The sequence below is a fragment of the Anser cygnoides genome, chromosome 10 (genome assembly GCF_040182565.1).
Source record: "Anser cygnoides isolate HZ-2024a breed goose chromosome 10, Taihu_goose_T2T_genome, whole genome shotgun sequence".
Classification (NCBI taxonomy): Eukaryota; Metazoa; Chordata; class Aves; order Anseriformes; family Anatidae; genus Anser; species Anser cygnoides.
In genome coordinates, this window is record NC_089882.1 from 2,917,823 (window position 1) to 2,940,890 (window position 23,068).

The 23,068-nt window shown below is 49.8% G+C and overlaps 1 protein-coding gene across 8 annotated transcripts in view; it reads left to right on the forward strand.

The window, feature by feature from the left end:
- The window catches only part of SRGAP3 (SLIT-ROBO Rho GTPase activating protein 3), a 109,285-nt gene that overhangs the window by 80,839 nt on the left and 5,378 nt on the right, over positions 1 to 23,068 (forward strand). For 5 of the 8 annotated variants that reach the window (XM_067003125.1, XM_067003126.1, XM_048074705.2 and 2 more), the window contains 15 exons: positions 1,411 to 1,632; positions 2,118 to 2,219; positions 2,457 to 2,654; positions 4,026 to 4,110; positions 5,196 to 5,223; positions 8,887 to 8,989; positions 11,287 to 11,347; positions 11,772 to 11,849; positions 13,161 to 13,295; positions 16,632 to 16,737; positions 17,007 to 17,234; positions 17,909 to 17,988; positions 20,935 to 21,115; positions 21,494 to 21,643; positions 22,021 to 22,348. In XM_067003125.1, coding sequence (XP_066859226.1) covers positions 1,411 to 1,632; positions 2,118 to 2,219; positions 2,457 to 2,654; positions 4,026 to 4,110; positions 5,196 to 5,223; positions 8,887 to 8,989; positions 11,287 to 11,347; positions 11,772 to 11,849; positions 13,161 to 13,295; positions 16,632 to 16,737; positions 17,007 to 17,234; positions 17,909 to 17,988; positions 20,935 to 21,115; positions 21,494 to 21,643; positions 22,021 to 22,348 — 2,085 coding nt within the window. The other 3 variants (XM_048074696.2, XM_048074720.2, XM_048074729.2) reach the window with 3 other exon arrangements.

The window sequence follows — 23,068 nt, forward strand, 5'->3', positions numbered from 1 at the left end:
TCGTGGGGTGCCCGTGTCAGCGGGTTTTCCCCTCTGTTCCTCCTGCGGACGTCTGCAGCCCGCACCCCTCCTGCGCTGGGATGCATCTCTGCAGCCCGCAGCTGTGTGCGCAGCGCCAGGTCGGGAGCTGCCAGTTGGCTGCGCTGATGCGGGAGTGCGGCGCTGGGCTCTGCCGCTGGGCCTTGCTGCGCCGGGAGGCAGAAACAAGCGTCCTGGGGACATCCGATTATGAAACTGCTAGCGATGGATAAAGCCGTAACTGTCCAGCTTTGTCCTCTCCCGGGAGCTTCAGCCCTCTCTCACATCCCAGAAATAGATGTGCTGCGTTTCTGGATCGCAGCCCTGTTGTTCCGCTGCAGTCTCCTTGCAGCCCCTCTCGCCCGGCTCGGTCTGATGCGTTGCTCTCCTCCTACTCCCGGCCCTCCTGTCTGTCTCGCCGTGCCCCTCCTTTCCCTGCAGAGCCGCTGCTGGCATCCACATCCTGGGCGCTTCGCCGGGCCTGCCTGCGCCCCCGCTGCGGTGCCGCAGGCAGGGGCTGGGGGTCGCACCCAGCGGCGCGGGGGCTCACTGCCCGCGGCTCCCACACGGCTCCCTTGGGGACTGCGAGGAGAGCTGCTGAGGGGTGGGTTTTGCTCAGCTGTGATTATGCATTCATAGCAGCAAGTCCCCATGCTGTTGCTATACTTAGCATGCCAAACTCAATTATATTGAGAAGAGAGTTTAAAAGCAGGCTTTTGCTGCCAAAATACTGTACATTAGACAATTAGCTCAGAGTTTTATCATTTTCTCCAAGGTGAACATGAGGGTGATCAGCTATGCATGAGAAACTGCTCCATCGTGACAGGAAGGCAACTTGCTAGCCGGGACGGAAGGGCTTGCACGTACTGCAGGGCATTTCTCAGGGCCACCTTGCTTGAGCACCCGTCTGTATTCGATAACCTGGGAAATGGTTTCTTTGCGTAAAAAGTACCTGCAGGGCTGTTGCCAAGGTGAGAAGGGATGCCCTGGGACAGTCTGCGGTGTGGGTCCTCCAGCCCTTTCTTTTCTGGGGACCTCTGCAGGGTGCAGGAGAACCGTGCTTTCGCCTGATTTTTAACCCTCTCCTGCCTGAGCACCACCCGTGTCTTTCCCTGTAAAGCCAAGGACACTAAACGCTAGTGCTGCGGCGAAGGTCCTACGCAGGGTAGTTGCACCATCCGGCTGTTTGTGCCCCTGGTGCCTGTTCTCCCGCAGTCTTCTTTTCCTTGCCTTTTCATGTAGTATCGCAGTATGCAATTAAATATACCCCAGTACAACAGCGCTGATGTTTCCCTGGGCCATACGCTGCTTTCCTGTGTGTTTAATGTGCACGTGACCCTCCAGAACAGTGACGGCAGTACTTGTGTGATACCTGTGCTTGGTGTTTCTCAGTGCTGTGACCTGGGGTTCCATGCCAGCCTCGCTCGGACATTCAGGACTTACCTGTCTGCAGAGTATAACCTGGAAACCTCCCGCCACGAGGGCCTGGACATCATCGAGAATGCCGTGGACAACCTGGATGCGCGGAGTGACAAGCACACCATCATGGACATGTGCAACCAGGTCTTCTGTCCTCCGCTCAAGTTCGAGTTCCAGCCCCACATGGGGGACGAGGTACTGTGCTTGCTGCCCAGGGCTGTGGGGCTGCCTCGCAGCCTGGCCCGGGCTAGGTCTCTCTACCATCACCATTACATTATTCCTTCCCTTTGTGTTCTATCTTCACATGCTGCTATTCATGTTTCCTTTCTTAATGAGACATTTAGCTCGTTAGGGCTCCTCCTTTCAGTGTGCCTCTTGCTCCTTGCCTTTCCCAATTAGAATGCCTGTGGCTTGATCCTCAGCTGAACTGCCCAACAGATTTGTAAAGTGGGGCTTTGATTTACCTGCTGTAATTGGAAGACTTCAGAGCACAGCTTTAAAATGCTGGGTAGAAATGCTTTGTGCTGGCACAGGTCCAGGGCACTGCTGCTTAGAAACTGGGCCACGCTTCCCTGGGGGATGTGAGGAGCTGAGAGAATCGTTTAGGTATTAAATGCGTGCGTCTGGTGGATGCGTGACCCACTGAATCCTCTCCTGTCTCTGGCATGGCTCTGCCCCAGGTGTGTCAGGTCAGCGCCCAGCAGCCTGTGCAGACCGAGTTGCTGATGCGGTACCACCAGCTGCAGTCGCGACTGGCCACCCTCAAGATAGAGAACGAAGAGGTAAGGACTTGTCTGGGTCTCGTGAGCGGCCTCACAGGCAGCACTGCTCAGCCCGTGATGCAGGGGGTTTCCTGGTGGGGTCGGGTTTGGGATCCTTCGGTGGCGGCGCTGAGGGTTCCCTTTGCAGCTCATGCATGAGTGAGCCCAGTATGAGCTGCTTGTTGGCCAGTTGTTTTGTCTGAAGATGAGGTGTTTTCCAGTCTGCTTCAAGAACACGCTGTCTTCTATGTCTGATAGGTACGAAAAACTCTGGATGCCACAATGCAGACTTTGCAGGACATGCTGACAGTGGAAGATTTCGATGTTTCAGATGCCTTCCAGCATAGCCGCTCCACTGAGTCGGTCAAATCAGCTGCTTCAGAAACCTACATGAGTAAAATAAACATCGCCAAGAGGAGAGCCAACCAACAGGAAACTGAGATGTTCTATTTTACAGTGAGTCTCATCTCATGTGATACAGGACACAAAGCATTAATTGCTAGGGCTGAGTCCCGTTTTAAATGCTCATTAGTGAAGAGCAAGAACCAATTCAGTCTCTTCAAGTATCTGTCTTCTGTCTGATTTGGGATTGGAATGCTATTCACAGTGGCAGGGCAATGCATAGGGAATGACAATTCAGTGTCTGCCTTGATTTTGAAGGAGCAACTGGAGCAACCAGTTGTGACCAAAAGCTTACAGGAGTCAGCAGGAGTGGCTCAGAACTGGGCAGCAGGCTCCAGCCAGACTCAGAGTGCGTCGCCAGCCGATGGCCTTTCCTGGAGGCCTTCACTCTTTTGAACCATTAGTCAAACCTTGCTTCTCTGGTCTACACAGCTAAAATCTGCCCTTGGCCCTGGGGATGAACTAAACAGTTGTTTGCATCTCACACAAGTGCTGTAGGAAGCTGTGATAGCCTTGTTTTGCTGCTGTGTGTGTGTGCCAGGATAGAGGCAGCTGTGCTGTGTGTGCCCTGCAGCCTTGTCCAGTACTTCACAGCCATGCTGGTCCTAAGGTTCTCTGTTATAATACTTGAAGTATAAATAGTAAGACAGCAGCTCAGCAGAAGTACCCCTCATTTAAATGTGGTTACTAGGCTAACATTAATAGCATCCTGTGATAAATATGTATGCATAGGAAAGCTTCTAATTTCTCTAACAGTGCTATTATTCCAGTTTACGGGGGGGTGGGGGGGAGTCATTGACATTTTTGAGTTGTGCTTGTTTTTGATTAATTTTGCAAGAATTTGTGATTTTTCCCATCTTTTTTGACTTTCATTTTCTACGTCTGATTCCCTTACTCCTCGTCCATAAAATTACTTGCTCTGGAGTGTTACTGGGCGTACAGCAGTCTGACAATGGCACGGGAAGCTGTGCTGCACAGTTTGTGTCACCCAGCTCAGTGTCTGCCTGCCTGGGCTGGGCTGGGCTGGGCTCCCACACTGGGTGTGCTCGCTGCTGCATCGCTTGCGTGCACAAAGGCAAAGCCCCCGTCAGTGCAGGGAAAACCTCTTTGATTTTCCAGCCTATTCTCAGAAGCCTGACAAAAGAAAGCTTGCTTTGAACTCTTTTCTTTGGAGCTCCTCGCGTTCCCATGCAGGAGGTGCAGCACCAAGGAGACTGGGCTAATAAGATCATCAGGACTGGGGCTTGGGCAGTGAGAAGTGATTAGAGTGGGCTCCATCCTGCGGTGCATCTGACGCCTCATTTGTTAGAGCCTGACAGCCTCTCGGAGTCCCTGTCAGTAGCCCCAGGCAAAAGTGTACATCAATTACAGATGATTTTTGCTGAGAGACTTAACCCACCTTGTTTGTTTTGTTCTTAATTCCAGAAATTTAAAGAGTATTTGAATGGCAGTAATCTTATCACGAAGCTCCAGGCTAAACACGACTTGCTGAAGCAGACTCTTGGGGAAGGTGAGTTGCGGAGTTAGGTTCAGAGAGAAATGTCCCATCAACTCTGGGAGTTGTGCAAAAGCAGCTGTGGAACGTTTTCACGTGGAAACTTTCTGAATTTCTTCCAGGTCATGGGATTGTCCTGCTATGTAGACATTCAGCAAATGCTTAGCCCAGAAATGCAGAATGCTGTGTTTCAGCATGAGCTGATTCTCCTTAGGAAAAAATCTGGGTTTGCAAAACACTTGTGTGGAATTCTTTGCTTTTTCAGCGAGGAATTGGCTGCAAGCTTGCTTTCTGCAGGTGCCAAGGGAGAACAGGAAGGAGGCATGTGAAGCCAAATGCTTGCTTTTATGTGCCTTAGAAAAAGGAAGAATAAATCAGCTTTCTTGGCCTTGGGAGAAATAAACAGCATGTGAAATGAGTTTAGTTTTTTCAGTGGATTGACAAATACTTTAAAAAATGAACAGATCTTATCACTGGTAATATGCTGCCATTTATATGAAATCCAAGCACTAAAAATACACGAAGGGAATGAGAATATTGACAGCCAGAAGAGCGTCTGCCTGATTATGATTAGATGGGCTGTTATCTCATAGGAAAAGCCAAGGAGCAGAATTACTCCGCTGTATTCAGATGCTATTAGTGGTCCTCCACGAGGCAGTTGGATAATCTCCGCAGCCTCCCCGGGGGCTTTAGCCCTTATCACACTCCCCCTTTCCTGTTTGAATTTGGCCAATCCCCAGCTAGTGTAAATGAGCACTTACTGCAGAAGACCTGTGGTGCATCTGGTTATTTTTTTAAAGATGAGCTTCATATTGCAAATAAACCTTTAATGTCAGTGGGAATAGAAGATGCTTTCCCTCCCTTGTGACTGAGCCTTGGACTTGTAATGTGCCTCTTAGAGGAAAGGGTTCGCATGGCAACCAGCTCGGCATCTCCTGCAACCTGCAGGGCTTTCAGGCTCATTCAGCTTTGCCACAAACAATTAACTCAGGGCTTACAGAACCAGAAGCAGGGGCGTGAATGCTTTTGCATCTGTGTTTTAACAGTGATTTTCTGGTGACTAATGTGCAGACTTGATGGAAACTTATGTTTTTTCATAGGTGAAAGAGCAGAATGCGGAACAACCAGGTGAGAAGTTTCTTCTATTTCATCTGCTTTTGGGAAGGACCTTTAGCTCGTGCTGGCAGGAGGAGGGTGGTTTTCTTTGCTGCTGATACAGCTTGGTGGGGTTAAGAGTCAGCTATCTTCTAGCTGCCCTGTGCTGGCAGGCTGGAGGGTGGGCAAACCCAGGCTCTCCAGATCGCTGACCTGCTTCTCGGCTGTATTGCCTAAAGTGGAGTAATTAGGGTGATGACAAACAGGCCCTTGTTTTTGCTGCAGTGTAATTTCTAGCTGGCTGGCTTGGAAGTGCCTGGAAGTGCTCTGTCAGCACGGTGCGCTGCAGTGTCTTGTCGGCACAGCTGAGGTTGTGTTGTGTTCAGACAGTGCAATACAAGTGTGCCCACCTGCTCCCTGCCATCGCTGTTCACTTAAGGACTTTGATACGTCTCCTGAAAACCTCTCCCAGCTCTGGCTTCTTTACCCAGGAGCACAGAGAGTGTTTTTATTCTTAGACTTTCATCCAGCTACAGCAGGAGATATTGCTAGGGGTGAATGTAGCAGGCAGGAGGCTTTGATCTGTGTCCAGTCCATAAAGCATCTCCACAGAGCTCTAGTGGCTTGCTCTGAGTGTGCTGGTTTCCGAACAGTAAGACATAGGCCAGCAAAGCCTGCAAAAATCTCCCCAGAACATTCAGAACCTCTTTTTGTGTCATCTTTTTACAATCCTATTTCAGCATTTAATTAAATTTGCAATACCAGAAAAAAAAAAAAAAAGACATTCCATGTGAGAAATGCTGAAGCAGATGGTGATGACTCGATCGCTGGGCTGCCTTTCCAGGCAGGAAAGAGGCTGCCTGGGCAGAGGGCAGAGGCCAGCGGGTGCCTTGGTCTGCCGCCTTCTGGCTGGGGGTGGGCCGTGCTGCCAGTGCCAGGCTGAGAGCGGCGTCAGAGCCGGAGCCCGCTGGGGCTCCAACGCGAGGTAGGGAGGTGCCATTGGGACAGAGCGGCCTTTCGAGCCTGCAGTGGACAAGAGAGTGGGGACACAGGCTGAGAAACCCAGACATCCTCATGTCTCGCCGCAGCAAGATGTTCCAAGGAGCTGCTCTTGAGCGTGCTAGGAGAGGTGCCTGCCTATGGCACTGCTGGGTGCCCTGGGCGGGCGGCTGGCTTTGTCCAGCCCGGTGCTCCAGGTCCCCTTCGGATCAGCAGTTACGGCAGCTGCTCCCTCCCTGCTGTCGCTGCCTCCCCGGGGGGCCCCAGCAGAGCCGCAGTGCGGGGCTCTCACGTCTTCAGCGCCCCAGTGTTCGCCTGTGCTTGGCTGGTGAGCTGAGCTCTGGTCCTCTGGATGCACCACGCAGGGTTGTCTGCAGAGCTGGCAGATGAAAGCACAGCGAAACAGCTAGGTAAAATCTCACAGAATTTGCTCTTGAGTACTTTCTCAGGAGTGGGTGCCCGTGGACTGGTGGTGTGTGTAGCAGGCCAAAACAATCAAAGGGATGAGTAACAGCCTCCTACATGAGGGATGATGGCACAACTCCCTGCTGCTTCTGTTTGCTTTTGTTTCAGTATTTGCTTTTACTTCACAAAGGAAAATAAACACGAGACAATCTCCTCCTTGTGCGCGGCAGCACTGTAAGCGCGGTCAGAACAGCCTTCCCACCACACGCAGCCCGAGGCCGCGCTGCTCTGGCTGCCTGGCTCCAGGGCATCACCCAGCGAGAGGAGATTACACCGCAGCAAACGGCTCTGGGTCCCTTTAGTTTGCAGCACACAGCTGCTCAGCTGAGAGTCATGCGGGCGCTTCGCTGGGCAGTCATCATTTCTGCTCCTCAATTATCAAGAGCTGTGAAGTTGAAGGAATGGTTATAAGCTGTAGGAGTGTACAGTCAAATCCTTTATTTTAATTAAAGGCATCTGATTAAGGAACCAGAGGATTGCAATTGTCACCTTTGAATTGTAGCTCTGTGTAAATCGTATGTGTCCATTCAGCTCTGCAAGAACTTTTGCATGAAGGCTCCTAGCACTCGTTTTCATTTGCAGTCATGATCTGTCCTCTGCAGACGTTCATGTAGCCTGGGGATAGAGGACAGATCAGAAATCACTTAGAGAATTTATGCTATTTTTCTCCCTCTTCTAGATCTGTGTACTTGAGTCTTAATGTCCTTCGTTATCAGAAGAAGAAATCAAAATGTAATTATCATTAATGGAAGCAGCCCTCCAGACTCCTGATCGTAGCACTAAAATGTTACACGTTTCCATGGCTGCGTTACCAGAAGCTGTAGGTGTCCGTAACTCTTGCTGAAGTCAGGAGGGTCTCCGGGATCTGTTCCCTCAGACCGAGGCCCGCAGTCCCCAGCTGGTAGGGGTGGGGACACACCACTTCCCCATGTGGGTGCCTGCCCTTCTTGTTCCTACACAAGCGTGGGCGGGTTTGCTCGTGTGTTGTGTGTTGTCTGGGCTCACTGTCTTGCTTGTGTCCTGGATTCCTGGCAACTTCATGAATGCCTGCCAGAGGGACTAAAGACCATTCGCGTTCCTGAGAATGTCTCCCAGACAAGTTAGCTACAGAGGTGTTCCCACTGACCTCTTTCGGACAATCTCTGAGCAGAACGAGGTCCATTTAGGAATAAGTGGGATTGTCGCAGGGTTTTCCAAGGCCTAACCGTGGTTTGTTTGGGATATATCACGGAAGCAGTTGAGCACTGTAGCTGCTCTTCGTGCTTTTTAAGGCTGACAGAGCGCTGAAGTGGTAGAAATAGAAGGCAGGTGTTAAAATTCCTGCTGAGCACCAACGCCTTCATCTTTCTTCTAAAATGTCATCCCATGCACTAGCACAAACACTGAGCAGCAGTTGTAGCTGGCATCTCGGAGAGGGAGACCTGTGCCTGCCGGGTGTGGGTGCCGAGGGCAGTGCTGGCCAGCTGTGTTTAGCAGCTCCGTTATTCTCTTGCTTGAATGAAGCCAATTCTGCGTGAAGAAAATTCCTGATCCCTCGTCATTCATTCAGGCTGAGGTTGCTGGTCTGCTTACTGCTTTGTCACTGGAAACAATTGTTTTTTGTGGCATGAACTAGGAGCCTTCAGCACACCTGTAGAAATAGGCAATTAGATGCTGTGTGACTGCAGCAGAGGTCAGTGCCTGTCTAACAGGCAAACACCGGGAGATTACAGGGATGGAAAGTAACAGGCAGGTTGGCTTGTCGCTGTTAACTGTTTATATTATTGAGATTAATTTGAATGCATTCTTGAATGCAGTCCTGACCTTGACTTGAACGTATGCACAGCTTGTACTGAACAGCCCTGACTTTGCTCCGGGCTGCCTACACATTAGCTCCGATGAACACTCGGGCACCTTCCAACCGCATCCAAGCTCAGCTTGGCCTTCGGGATCTGGAAAGCAAGGTCACCTGGCAGTGGGTCCGACGTTAGTTAGCGCCAGGGCTGCCTGCCCTGGGCCGTGGCAGGGCTTCGGGGTAAGCAAAGGGCACGTCCCCAGGGTGACACCGAGCTCCTCGTGGTGTCAGCCGAAGGGAGAGTGGCCACAGAGTGCCTGGAGCCTGTGCCGAGTCCTCGCAGCGGGGGTTTTCTGTTTGGTTTATTTTTTGTTCTCAGTCATAACCGTTGAGATCTCACCCGTTCATTGCATTTATGTTGGTGTTTTGTTGATTTCTTTTGTTCCATTTTCTCCCAGGCCCCCATGTCTTCCCCCTAAGCCACAGAAAATGAGGAGACCTAGGCCTCTCTCAGTCTATAATCATAAACTCTTTAACGGCAATATGGAAACGTTCATTAAGGTACTCGCTGGCTGACAGTAAGAGTTTATGAACGCTGTGAATGTAATGGTGGCTTTCCTGTCCTATCTGCTGACTGCTTCCTTCCTCGGACGGGGCTTCCCGGTCCGCCTGCACCCACTCGGCGCGGCCAGCGTGCGCTTTGCCTCCGTGACGGTTTCTCCCCGTAGCCGTGCTCGCCCGCGGCACGCTCCTCACCCGACCTGTCCCGGGACACCCACCCTGGGACGGGGAGGCGGGGGGTCCCCTGGGGGCAGCGGTGGTCTGACCCGGGGGCGGCGGGCAGAGCTGCCCCCTCTGCCCCGAGACCCCTCGGCACCGCCGGCAGCGGGAGGAGAAGCTCAGACAGCGAGAGGAACCCGGCCGGCCCTCAAGGCGCCGCGCCTCTTAGATCTGCCGAGCCCGTGTACCTGAGCAACGGAGGGCAGCATGGAAGGGTGCAGGAAAAACGCCCTTTTACCCTCTGACAATCCTGTAGACCTGAGGTTGGGAAACCACTGATGATTAAACAGGTTTTTTGAGGTGGATTTCCCAGGGATGTGCCCATTACTTGCTCAGCTCCAGCCCCGCGTGGTCGGAGCTGGCAGGGAAGCGTAGGGTTGTCTTCCAGTGCTGGAGCAAAACGGCTGTCGGGTGGCTTCCTCCAAGCCATCTCTGATAGCATGCAGCCCCGGTAAATCTTGACCAGACGGTTTTCTGTATTTAAGTGGGGATGAACTCAGCCTGACTCAGCTGATCACAGCGCGGTCCCAGGGAAGGGGGCTTTTGGCCCTGCTTGTCCCAGGAAATTACCCAAAAGGAGAGGTTTGGGGAGAAAGATGAAGAGATTTGGCCCAAAGGATGCATCCAGTTGTCTAACCGTTGGTCCTCTTGCACTTTGCTATTGTCTGGTTACTTGAAGGATTTCCTGAAGGAAGCAGTGCCATTCCAGGTGTGTGGTTTTAAGCCTGCAGCGGGGGAAGTTTTAACGGCAGTACTGTAGGAGACAGCAGTACGAAAATGTTGGATTAGGTAAACTCGTAGGCATTGCCTGGCTCTGATTTATTCTTTCAGTGCAACCGTAAGCCTAAAAGCAGTATTTATAAGCAGTGCCCTGTCACAAGTAGTACACAGGCCAGTAATCCCGTTAACACTTGCAATGGTTCCATATTTGAACTGATTTCTCAAAAAGCATGCTCAAAGTCCCTGCTATTCAGTATCACCGAGGAGGAGTTAGCTGCAGTGGAAGGAAGCCCTGTGCCAGCTCCGGGGAGCCGCCGGCGAGGGGCACGGCCCCGGGTCCCGGCACGGGGCTGGGCGGCTGCTGGTGCCACCGGCGCTGGTCGTGGCGCGGCGCAGGCAGGGAGGAAATCCGAGAGGCCGCTCCTGGCCGCCGCCGGGCCTGGGTGCAGCGCGTTGCCCACGGGACTGGGGAGGGCGGGCGGGCGGGCAGCCCGAAGGCTGGGGCTGGACTTTGCTAAGCTGCCATTGCATTTGAGCGTTCATGGCCTCCGGAACAGATACTTACCTCTAACTGAACTCATCCTTGCTTAATCTTTTCTTTTCTTCCCGCTCTGCTGCTTTTTTGTGTTCTCAGAGGAAGGAGGAATGCGCGAACGAGAAATCAGGTATTTACTGGAGGCCCGTCTGTGAGACGGAGTAAATTAACCAGAGAGATGCAACTGTACTCTACTGGAAAAAACAGCCGAACAAAGCCCCTAAGGAAAATAAACATCCACTTATGAAGGCAGGCACAGCTCACATTCCCCTTGGCTCCTTCCATGAGGGGCCTTGCGAGAAGCAGCTTTGAAAGAAAAGCCAAAACCCGTTGTAGGTTCAGACCCAGGCAGTTCATTTCACACACTGTGGCGGTTTTTTTTTTCTTCTTTTTTTTTCAGCATCTGCTGACAATAGCTCTTCCTTCAGGTAGAAATACTGTTGTGAGCTCTGTTACTGGAAGCTTATTTCATCAGACAGGTGCAGTGCAAGTTTTATTTTGACTCAGCATTACACCTTTGAAATGGAATAGCTGTAATCCAGTTGCATCAGTCCCCTATCTATCTCAACCAGATAGCGAGCAAGTCTTTGTCATACACTTCAGTGAAAGCTTTTTGTTGTGAGTAATTGAGCGCACCAAGTGTATTCAGCAGTTAGATGGCTTGATGTTTGTAACGCCTCCTTCTCTTGCCTCTTTCTCTTACTAAATTCAATGGCACTGATTTTTCACATCTCTGTTTTTGCGATCTTTAATGCTTTTTCAGTGCAATGTTATCAATCCACCAGTAAATTTTTAAATTTTTACTTTTTTCTCTTTCCTGAAGGATTCAGGACAAGCTATTCCACTTGTAGTAGAAAGCTGCATTCGTTACATCAACTTGTATGGTAAGTTAATTCAGTAGTATCAACAGAGAAACGTCCTGCAAAGGTAATTAGGTACTTGCAGTTAGCAGTGAAATACAGAATAGATGCCCTCAGCCCTTGCTACGTGGGCTCAGGTTATAATTACAATGGTATTAACTGTGATGTAACATTGGATGACTGACAAATATTTAGGTCTTGTTAGTACTTATTCAGGTTAAATTGTTTGCTTAGGCCCCAGGCCAACAGGAGCTCTTCGGCACTTTGATACAGGTGGCCTTGGTTGGAGAACACAAGCAGAAATGCCTCTCGGTAGCCTGCTCGGTCCCCTTCTTGCTCTCGGAGCCTTTCTCTCTGAGAGCATCGACTTGTAGTTTCTGCTGTTCTTTACCAGAAAGTACTGTGTGGCAGTTAGGTAAAGCTTTTCAAACGAATTGTTCTTTTCCAGGCCTTCAACAACAGGGTATTTTTAGAGTTCCTGGCTCCCAGGTCGAAGTCAACGACATCAAGAATTCCTTTGAAAGAGGTGCGTTGGCAGGGAGTGTGGGTACAGCTGGGATGGCCGTGTCTGACCCCCCTGCCTGTGCCTCTGGGGGGCAGACGCTGTCGTGGGGGTGTCAGTGTGTGCTGACCTGGAGCACTGGATGTTTTGTAAATCCCATGCTAAAGACCTTTCTGTGAAGAGAAACTAGGAGGTTTTCTCTTCTCCTAGATACCCTAGCAATGTATCTCCAGCAATAGCAAAGAGTCACCTAGGGAAAGAACATCAGAAACAGGGAGGTGCAGAAATCCTTTCCCCAACCTTTACTTAAAAGCATGGCAGCCTCAGATGAGAGCCATAAAATAGTTTGTTGAGGATCTGTTTTCAAGCAAGAGTATCAGAGAAGGTAGGAACATTATTTCTCTGCTTCTGAGCGTGTATTTAATGGTCCAACAATATTCATGTGGTATGACATCCACTGCTCTAGCTGGTGGAGTACAGTAATCACATGGGGGTTGCGTGGATTTTGCCTCCTTACTGTGGTTTATCACAGAAGGAGCAGCATTGCCACGTGTCTCTGGTGACGGTGTTAGTTACAGAACTCCGAATAATTCTGTTGGGAAAACAGAATCAAAGGTGTAAGGCTGGCAAGTCAGAGCAGAGTGATCCTGCTGTCACCGAGGAAAGCTGAAGCTGTGAAATGGGTGTCCGAGTGAGGAGGGTAACGGCGTCTGTGGCGCTGAGCTTTCAGCAGCTTTGGAAGGATCAGAGTGAAGGTGGCCAGGCCAGTGAAAAAGGTAGTGGTGGGATTTCCAAAGACTGGAGGATTTGCACATCCAGTTAGAGGAATCAGGATCCAAATCCTGTAGCTTTTGAAAGCCATTTATAGATTTAAGTTGATAAAGTGTTATCCAGAACTCTTCGGTCTATTCCAGAGGCACAACTGCATGCTCTAGGCAAGCCTGTCTTCTCGGGCTCACCTGCCATAACTTAGATCTATTCAGCTCTCCGAGCTGTTGTCTTAAATGCAAAAATGCACTGGGATGGAAGTGGTGAAATAGAACTGATGAATAATATCTGCACCTTCAGGAAAGGTTTAACATCTCCACAATAAACTACATACCCTGGCTTTGTATAGGTAAGGCTATCACATATCTTAGCATGATGCTGTGTAATGAAATACCTTACTAAACTCTTCTCTTGCTGGGAAAATGCAGTTACCATTCTACAGACAGGAGGGTTTTCTGAGCTGGGGAAATTTTGTTTTTCTACTGAATTAGGAAAAACCCTTGCTGTGTTAGTCCAACTTGACAGTAAAGCTGGAAATAAAAACTGTTTTTATTTATAACTGGGCAGGTGAAGATCCCCTTGCTGATGATCAAAATGAACGTGACATTAACTCAGTGGCTGGAGTCTTGAAGCTCTATTTCCGAGGACTGGAAAACCCCCTCTTTCCTAAGGAAAGGTTTCAAGATTTGATATCTACTATAAGTAAGTATATGTGACATGACTTCTTGAAGAATAGGTGGGACAAGGGAAGCTAGAAACAGGGGGCAAATACACCTGTGTTTTGCAGCATATGCTGTAAGAAGGGCTGTAGGACTTCAGTGGAAGTTGTGAGGAAAAGGCATTAAGGATGTGCACTAGCAGCGGCGAAGGTGAGCGAGAGGTAAAACACCTTGCTATGGCTCCTCTAAAGCCTTCCTAGTACCATGAAGATCACCCAAGAGTCACTCTCAGGCTTAGGTTGCTTGAGGGGTCATTAGTTGCTTGAACATAGCGGGCAGCTGGCTTCCTGCACAGCTCCCTCTGCATGTCCAACAGCTGGTCCTGTGCTCCCATCCTGCGCTCCCATCCTGTGCCATGCGGCTGTGTTTGCTGGGATCCAGCTGGGTTCTGCTGCTTTAGCTCAGCGTCTTCTGCTAAACAAAGTAGAGGTGAAATAGCCATTGGCTACTCAAAAAGCTTCTCTGTGGTGTGAGGTCTGCAAAATTGGTTTCAACCTCGCTCAGTCAGCTGTTCTCAAAGTATTCGCTGTTTGGTTTTCCTGTCCCAAGGAAAAACAGAAACTGCTTCGGGATGTCCACAGAGGTGGAAGTTGAGTTTTTTCATCATGAAATGTCTAGGGTTGATTTCAGGGGAGAGCCTGGTTTTTCTTGTTCTGTCCTGAATTCTGCTCCCAGCACCACTCATTTCTCTGCAACTGAAGAAACAAATATCCCAGCTGGGCTTTATTTCTCTCAGAATCTTGTAGCGATGACATTTATTTATTGGCAAGTCATGGAAATTGCTCCCCTAGGGCAAAGGAAAAAGGCAGAATGAATTCGATGCTTCAGAGATGATGGAAGAGGGTGTTGTGCGCTTTGGCCGCAGGATGACTCTGTGTTACAAGAGAGGTGCTGGGCTGTTTGGGGGTTCGAGTGTCGTTCTGGGGGTAGCTTGCGGGGGGAGGTGACTGGTGAACACGTGCTAAGTCCTTCGTTTGGCTTTCAGTGCTCCCTCCCACTTTTAATGTCAACGTGCATAATTAGTAGGGACTTTAGCAATGTCAAAAAAAAGATGATATCTGGAGGGGAATGACGCAAGGATGAGCTTGTTCCAGAAGGAGCAGAATGTGCTTTTATTTTTCAGGAACAGTTGTTTTATGTAGTAGCTTTAGGAAATTTGCTGTTGCCTTTCACTTTTGATGTGTAAAACAGCGCTGCACACCTGTAACGCGGCAAGCCAGGGAAGCTCGCTCTGCACTGGCTGCGTGCCCCAGACAAGGAGTTTCAGTCTGGCCGGTGAGGTGGCTCCGGCTGCCCACCCGAGGGACTCTGCAGCACCACGGAGAGGAGCCTGAGAGGGTGCCGTCCGCAGCGGGATGGGACGGGCCCCCTTCGGAGCCAGGAAGTGTGCCCGGTCCTCAGCCATGTGGCTATCTGTGTGCTCGCAGATAGGCTTGTGCTTTGGGGCCATCCCCGGGCCGTGAACATTTGCACAATTTGCTAAGCTCTTGGAAGCTTTTCATTGCAAACATAATCAGTTTACTTTCTGGGTAGTATTTTCTCCTACCATTTTTTTTATTTTTTTTAAATTTATTTTAACTTTTCTTATGTTTCTTTTCCTTTTCTGCTGCTGTTGCTACGTTTAGATTAAGGATAGTTTTAAAATGCTTTAAGGTGCTGCGTTCCCACTAATCATCTGAGCTTAACTGCTTCTGGTTTTCTGTCACCCAAACACAGGCCGTGTGATAGGTGCCCAGCCGCTGCTTAGTGAAATGCCCTCCACGCTGTAAGATATTCTGTTTTGTTCTGTTCCTGGGGGGATGGTTAAACTCAGCTGAGAGGTTTTATTGGACCAGGAAGCCAGCGTTGCTGATGACAATGAAAGACTGTTTTTTTCCTTTCACTTGACGGGAGACTGAGAGTTTACATGGAGACATTCCTCAAATGCACATGAGAAATAGATGGGTAGAAAAGGCACTTGGTTTGCAAAGGTTCACTCAGGGGTGTGCCTGTGTTATAAAGTGATTGATGGTTACTCCATTAATTCCTCTGAATTACAGCCAGTTGAAACATTTTGCGAAGTGAAAAAAGGCAAGTGCTTCAAGACAAGTTGTTCCTCTGGGTTTCAGAACAGATACCTATCGTAGTTTTTATCCAGTGTTTGTTAATGTGATTTTTTTAAACAAATGTATTCTTAAGTAAAACCAAACTGAAGAAATAGCAAGCCCAGTAAGCAGTAACAGGGGATAAATGCATTCTTCAAAAGGAAAAGATTTCCAGCGTGGACTTATAAAGATTTTTGAGCCGAAGCCCAATTTTGTTCAGAATTTTCAAAGAAATGGCAGCCCAGCTACATGTTGTCAGGGAATTTTATTTTGATGAGCAAATGTCAGAGTTTGAACCAGCACAGTGCAGTAAGCAGCTCTCCACTGGTGTGGTTTGTTCCACGCATCTGAGGCTGGTCTCAGGAAAGCTTTGGTACTCTGCCTGCTTCTTGTAAAACAGAAGCCAAAGAATTCAGTATCTAGATAGCATATTGAGCAGATACGGGCTTCAAAAAAAAGTGGCCTTGGGGGCCGTGTGGTGCCAGCACCTGCAGGAGCAGCGCCGAGCCCCCCGTGGTGGGAAGCGGGGCCGGGCCCTTGCAGCTCCTGGGGGCTGGCGGCTGCTGCGTGGCGGCTCCGGCGTGTGCTGGCGCGCTGCGTGCGAGGCTGGGGTGTGTGCAGAGGGCTCTGAGCGAGGGATCTGGCACTGAAAGCAAGACGGCTTAACGTCACCCTCCTTCCAGCTGAAGGAAGTTGTTTTCCTTTAGCAGCTCTGGGCTTTGTGCACTGCTGTGGAGGGGAGAAAAGAATCTTAAAGTGCCAACTCAGATTAAATCCCTATTAAAGCCGGTGGGAGACTTAAGCAGAAGAGCTGAGGAGGGCCTGATGGTTAAACCCATGAAGGAGTAAAGTTAATAAAAACCTAATTTTAAAATCTGGACTAGAACACCAAACAGGGCACCATTTTCCAGTGCCATATTTGACTGAAGCTTTTAAGAGATGGGGTAGTTGTTGAGGAATTAACTAAATGTATAAGCAGGCATTTTAAAAATGTAACCGTGGACATGTCTTTATTTGCTGTTTAGGCTAAATCTTGAACATACATATGAATTCACCTGTGGAAGAGCAGTATGATTCTCTACTTGCTCCTAGTGCCAAACCAGTGGATCAAATTGGGAAAAGTACTATTGTTTTCCTTGCATAGTAGGCTACTAGATCTGGAACAAGTCCCTCTGGTGCTGTGTTGTCTGGTCCTAGGAAGGTTTAAAGAAGTGCTTTCTATCCGTGTGTTCCAGAAATTGAGAATCCCACCGAGAGAGTGCATCAGATTCAGCAAATCATCATCACTCTGCCCCGGGCTGTCATCGTTGTCATGAGATACCTTTTTGCTTTCCTCAATCAGTGAGTCTCTTTCTTTTTACTCTCTTTCACTAAGTTGTTCACGTCTGCCTTTTTTCAGGGCTTCCCTTTCTTTGTTGCATGAATCATTTTGGTATTGCCATGAAGAATTGTATTTTGCTTCTTCCTCAGCCTTGCCTGACCGTGGCAGTGTGTTCAGGGGAGGTGTGCAACTCAGTGATGATTTTTGGGCGATGGGGAGTTTGGCGGGAGATTTTTCTGAGCTGACAGGGAAAGTGGGCACTGCACTTCCCTAACACTTGTTTTTGCAGCTTGTCACAGTACAGCGATGAGAACATGATGGATCCCTACAACCTGGCCATCTGCTTTGGGCCCACTCTGATGCACATTCCAGATGGGCAGGATCCGGTGTCCTGCCAAGCCCATGTCAATGAGGTCATCAAAACCATCATCATCAACCACGAGGGCATCTTCCCCAGCCACAGAGAGCTGGAAGGACCTGTCTACGAGAAGTGCATGACTGGAGGGGAGGAGTACTGGTAAGGAGTGGGGGCAGAACTTCATTGTTTGCAGAACTTAGCAAAGCCATCTCCCCTCCTTGGGGTTATCCTGCAATGTAAATTAAGAGTGAAGCTGTGACAAAATGCAGGGCTTTGCCTTGATTCCTTGTAGACAGAGAATTAACTCCAGCTCACATGAGTATAGGAGAAGGGTTATGGGGATCCCTGAGAGGATGGTGTATCAAGAGGGCTTTGAGGAAGTTCAGACTTGATATTCGGGACATCTGAGCCCAGGCTGAGCACAGCACTGGGGGGAATTTTTCTCTCTGCAGAAGCAGCATGCCTTTTTACATCTATTTCTGTTAAACGTTATGAATTAGGTGTGCAAAAGTTGAGGATAAAATGCTAAAAATCATTGTGAATAAGTGAGTGGAAAATTTTACTTCTTATTTATGCTGATTTGTTTTTCCAAATATGAGTAAGATGCACAAGCAACAGAACATGAAGTTCTGGGCCTGAAGGTTGTGGTGCAAGTGTCTGCTGTTCTCAAAGCAAGTCCAAAGATCTGCTGTGATTTAAAATGAGTATCTCAGTCCTACAAAAATGAAAAGCAGAACTCCTTGGGGCCAGATTTTCCCTCAGCTTAATTTTGCTAATTGTATTGAGAACAGAATCTCGTTCTTTCTTTTAAAGCACCGTGTATTTTATTTCAGTGACAGCCCCCACAGCGAGCCAGGCACAATTGACGAAGTTGACCATGACAATGGCACGGAGCCACACACCAGTGATGACGGTAAGCACAGACATCAGCAGCAGAGAATTGGGTCTGTGTTAGAAGAACTATGCATGCAGGAAAGCACCGTGCCCTTAATTGCATTCAACTGGACTGGTGCCTCTCAGCGTTAGTGGTGGATGATACTTGTAGGTTTGGTTATGCATACTAACATTACTTGTAGGTTTTCGTCATAGGATGTGCATGGACCTTCCCTGCAGTCTGACTCCGTGGGAGGATACAGGGGTTGTTTTTATGCAGCTGTTCTATGAGATTCCATTAATACCATATACGACTTTTTTTTCTTCTCCTTGTTGTCTTTCCTTACATGCCGTGTGCTGGTAAGGACTGGCTGTGTGAAATGGCTCATGAGAGCCAGGGGGGAGCCAGGGGACTTACCTGTGCCTGGGGACCAACTCGGCTTGCTCTAGGCCCTGGGATGCCTTGTGGGAACAGAACTTCAGCTCAGCAGCCCCGTTTAGAGTCTGTTCAAGAGAGGGAGTCTGCTGACTTTGTCAGGCCGTGGATCATATCCTTTCAAACAGCCATCTTCTTGGCGAAACCAAAAAGAACCTGTGTTCAGATTGCGGCACCCTGCTTTTGTTCCCAGTCAGTTCTGTTTCCTTTGGTGCTTTGGCACCCATGTGCTCATTTTTGCTCATGTCAGACCTGTGGAGCTGGCTCTGGAGGGCAAAGCAGGACATGTTGCGAGCTGGGAGCATGCGGCTGGTTGCACCCAGCTGTGCATCCTCTGCGGCTGGGTGTATCCGTGTCTCACAGCACTCTGGAGAAGCTTCCTGCCCAGCTTTCTGTAAGCTGGTGTCTGCCCGCACGTCTGTGTAAATGAGCCATTTCATAGCTCTCGGTAAGCTCTGCAGCTCATGTTGATCACAAAGGTGAACATGGAAATGGAGCGCTGGCAGTGTCGGACAAGAAGTGTGTTCGTTACAAAACGCGGTGCCGGGAGCAGAGGAAGGCGCTGGGCTGCCTTGCCCCTGGAGGAACCTGCAGCTCCGGCGCAGTGTGGGAGCAGCTGAGCTGGTGCTGCCGAGGGACAGCAAATGTGCAGCCACGTGGCAGCGTTTTGTCGTGGGGCCTTGCTGCTTGGACGGGTGCTGCGGAGCTGGACACCTCGTTGTGTGCCTCTCCTGATGGCTGCTGTTCCCTCTTCCCCCGCCCTTGACATAACGCTGGCGCTGTCCTGAGGCTCGCCGGGGTGGCAGGAGGGCTGGCTGGCCAGCTGCCACAGGGGGTCAGACAGCTCACGGCACAAAACGCCCTCCACGCTTTTGCATGCTAGGAACAAACGGGAGCCGTGAGGATGAGAAGATGAAGGGGGGAGAGCAAGCTGCTATTTAGCCAATTTTATGCTTGGGTGGTCACGTTAATAGCTCTGACTGGAGTTTCTGGGTGATTAACTGTAGTGCAAGTGTGGAGAAGAGGAGCTTTAGTTTGTGAATTTCCATATTCCTTCTTCTCCTCACCTCGTGCACCCTCCCTGCTGTGAAACTCAATATCTTATCAGGGCTCTGAAAGCCCTTCACCGTGTGTCCTCGAGAGCGTTCTGCACTGATCCTGCGCTGGCAGTCCCGAGCACGGTGGGGTTTGCATTGGTGCAGACTCATATTTTAAGCTGAGGAAAACCTGTCTGCTGAAGCAACCTGTCCGATCTCAGACAGAGAAGGGAGTATGGTTCAGATGCAGTGTTTCCTGTGTCCTTTTGCAGTGGCTCCCCGTCTGCACATTTTGTGGCTGAGCAGAGCGGTGGGGTGCATCCTGATGCTGAGCCCATGGTTCAATGATGAGGCAGATGTAACAGATCAGGTTTCCCTATTTTTAATGAGAGCATGGCAAATCTAAAGGAACTGGGCTAATTTGCTCTGTCTAGCAGGTGTCCCAGTCTCGTTAAGTCCCCATGAGGGTTAAAAGCAATCGGGTATCTCAAACAATGAAGTTAGACTGTTTGCGTGCCAGCTGTACTAGCTGTTAGAGCTAGCTGGGTGGGGGCAGCCTGCTTTTTTACTTCAGTCTTGGAAGGAAGTGAGCATAGATCTCTCCCTTCCCATCCAGAGGGAAATGCTTTCTGCCTCGCAGTCAGTCACTGCAGCCGTTCCTCTAGGGTTCAGTACTCCCAGCTGGAAACAGATCTGCAGAAGAGCTGTGCCCCTCCATTGGCAGCTAAAAGCAAACCAGGCATGTGCTGGGGCGTGCCAGCAGCTCCCGCTGTGACACCCTGGGCCAGGGGCTCGGAGCTCCCGATGTGCTCACTGACCTCCTAAAGTGAACTCCTGCCTCAGCCCGCTTGAAATTTAGGCCCTGAGCTCCCAATTTGTAAATCCTGCAAATTTGTAAAATTTTGGCATTTGGTAGAGTTTAAATCAGAAAAAAGTGTGAGGTAGAGTGCTGGGAAGGGTCTGCAGATGTGAATGAGTTTGTGGTGCTGAGCAGCTGCCCGGCCAGAGCCGGTATCACCGTTTCTGTGGGGATCCCCAAAAGGAGATTCATTATTCATCAATAATTCAGGCCAAACTGCCTCCAGGATAGGGGAGGGAATTGAAGAGAAGGTAAATGGGGCTTTGATTGCTGTATCTGACACAGCTTGACAAGTTCCCAATCCGTAAGATAATGGGATTCTGTAACCAAAGAAATTACTTTGTTGGAAGAAAATATGAATGCAGTTGAGGATGCCATATGCACACAGAGAAATTTCAGCTGCTCCCCATCTGGTCTGCAGCTTTTTGTGGTTGCCGGTAGTTTGTGAGTTTGAGAGAAATTCTGAGAAGGCTGGAAGAACAAAAGGAATTGATCAGTCTAAAAATAAGGTGGTTTGTGCTCCACGTAAGATGTTTTTGGAAAGCTAGGGCAGCAGGATTAGAGCTGTTCAGGTGAGGTGGCTGTTTCTGGGATTTATTGTGCCCTCATGATGGTTGTACCGAACTTTTCTGCTTGTGCTTCCCTCCTTTGCAGAAGTGGAGCAGATTGAAGCCATAGCAAAGTTTGACTACATTGGACGATCTCCACGAGAGCTGTCCTTTAAGAAGGGGGCCTCACTCCTCCTGTACCATCGGGCCTCAGAAGACTGGTGGGAAGGGAGACACAACGGCGTGGATGGTCTCATACCCCACCAGTACATCGTGGTGCAAGACATGTGAGTAAAGGCGGTGTGGAGACTCAGGATGTCAAAATCTCCTACCTACGCAGGGTCCATCTTTAGCTACCCAAATAGGTGGCCAGATTTTCCTGGGTTTAATGACTTCTGTGAGAAATCTGTGTCTGTTCCTGTATGCCTCTCCATGTATTGGCTGTAGATTGTCTGTAGTTCAAGCTGGTAAAGACAAAGACTAAATACTGTACTTCGTGTGCCTAGACCCCGTCTGTCATTGACTACTCAAAGCGGCTCGATGCAGACATAACATTGGTCTTAGCCTGTGCAAGTACCTGGCATTGTTCACTGCTTGCTCTGCCTCTAGGCAGGTTTCAGGGTCCTTTGCACATGCCAGCCTGAGAGGGTTCTCTTTTTCCGCAGGGATGATGCTTTCTCCGACAGCCTGAGTCAGAAGGCAGACAGTGAGGCGAGCAGCGGGCCTCTGCTGGATGACAAAGCCTCCTCAAAGAACGACATCCAGTCGCCGACAGATCATATTGTGGACTACGGCTTCGGCGGAGTAATGGGCCGGTAGGGAAACTCTCTTTTTCCTGCAAACACAGAGGTGGTCACGGTCACGTGCAGGGAGAAGTCAGTGTGTTGTGCAGGGCCAGACAGAAGGGAAAGCTCCACTGTGTTCTGTGGAATAATGTGAGCATGGAAGGGGTTTTCGTGTGGATTGCTAATGTAGATCTTAACAACTAAAAAAGGTACAATGCTGTCAATGCTGTCTCTTTCTTGGCACTGGCTAAAATGTCTGTCTCACCTCTTGCTTTAGCCTTCTGGAGCTGAAGGGCTTGAGTTCGGTTTGACCTGACTTTTCAGAGCTGAGAGATTGTCTTACAGCATGCAACCAGATGCTTCTATCTGACGGACGGTGACCTAGTCTTGTGATGAATTCTTTGCAGAGTGAGATTGAGGTCTGACGGCGCAGCTATCCCTCGCCGTCGAAGCGGGGGGGACACCCACAGCCCGCCCCGAGGGATGGGTCCTGGCATAGACACTCCTCCTCGAGCAGCTGCCTGCCCTAGCAGCCCCCACAAAATACCTCTAAACAGAGGCAGGATTGAGAGCCCCGAAAAGCGCAGAATGGCGACATTCGGCAGTGCAGGGAGCATCAATTTCCCAGACAGGAAGGCCTTGTCTGATGGCCACCCGCTGAGATCGACCTGTGGATCGACTAGACACAGTAGTCTCGGAGATCAGAAATCTCTAGAAGCAGAAGCGCTTGCTGAGGTAAGAGGGTTGTGAAGTGGCTCTCGGTGCCCAGGGATCCAGAGGTAAAATAAAAGTCACTGGGTGAACACTGCAGAGCCCCTTTCATCTCAAAGCACTTCAGAGTGATGGTGCTGTTGTAGCTGTGATGATTTAAAGACAAAAAAGAGCAGCCAACAGCCTTCCTGCTTTTTCAGCTGTATTGGTGTGTCTAATAAGAGGTACTGCCTCTTCCCACAAACCTTGTTGCTTCGAGACAACAGACAGCAGTGTTCGATCCACCACTGAGATGCGCTGGCAGCCCCTGGCTCCCCCAGGGAGGGAAGTGCATTATCTTCTTCAGGCACTTCATAAAGGGGAAAACCGGATCTGTCAGATCAGGATTTGGTAGATGCTCAGTGCATGGAGGAAAACGTTTCAGGTTCATTACTGGCTGTTGGTAGCTAGGACCTCAAAACTTTATCCTAATCACAATAGGATGCCCCCAGCTATTCATCAGCAGCAGCAGCATTCGCCATCAGTTCCCCAGTGCTTGTTCCATGCATGTTACCTCAGCATAGCCTGCAGGCCTCCTCTACTCACTGCTCGCTGGGGGCCCTCAGCCAGGCTACATTAAACCTATTAACGTGTTGGAGTGTGGCCCTCCACGGAGCAGACTGCCGAATTTTCCGGTGTCTCAGTGTGGTGGGGCTGTGCAGAGCCCCCAGTTCCAGCATTTCCCAGGCTGCTGGCTTCGTGCCG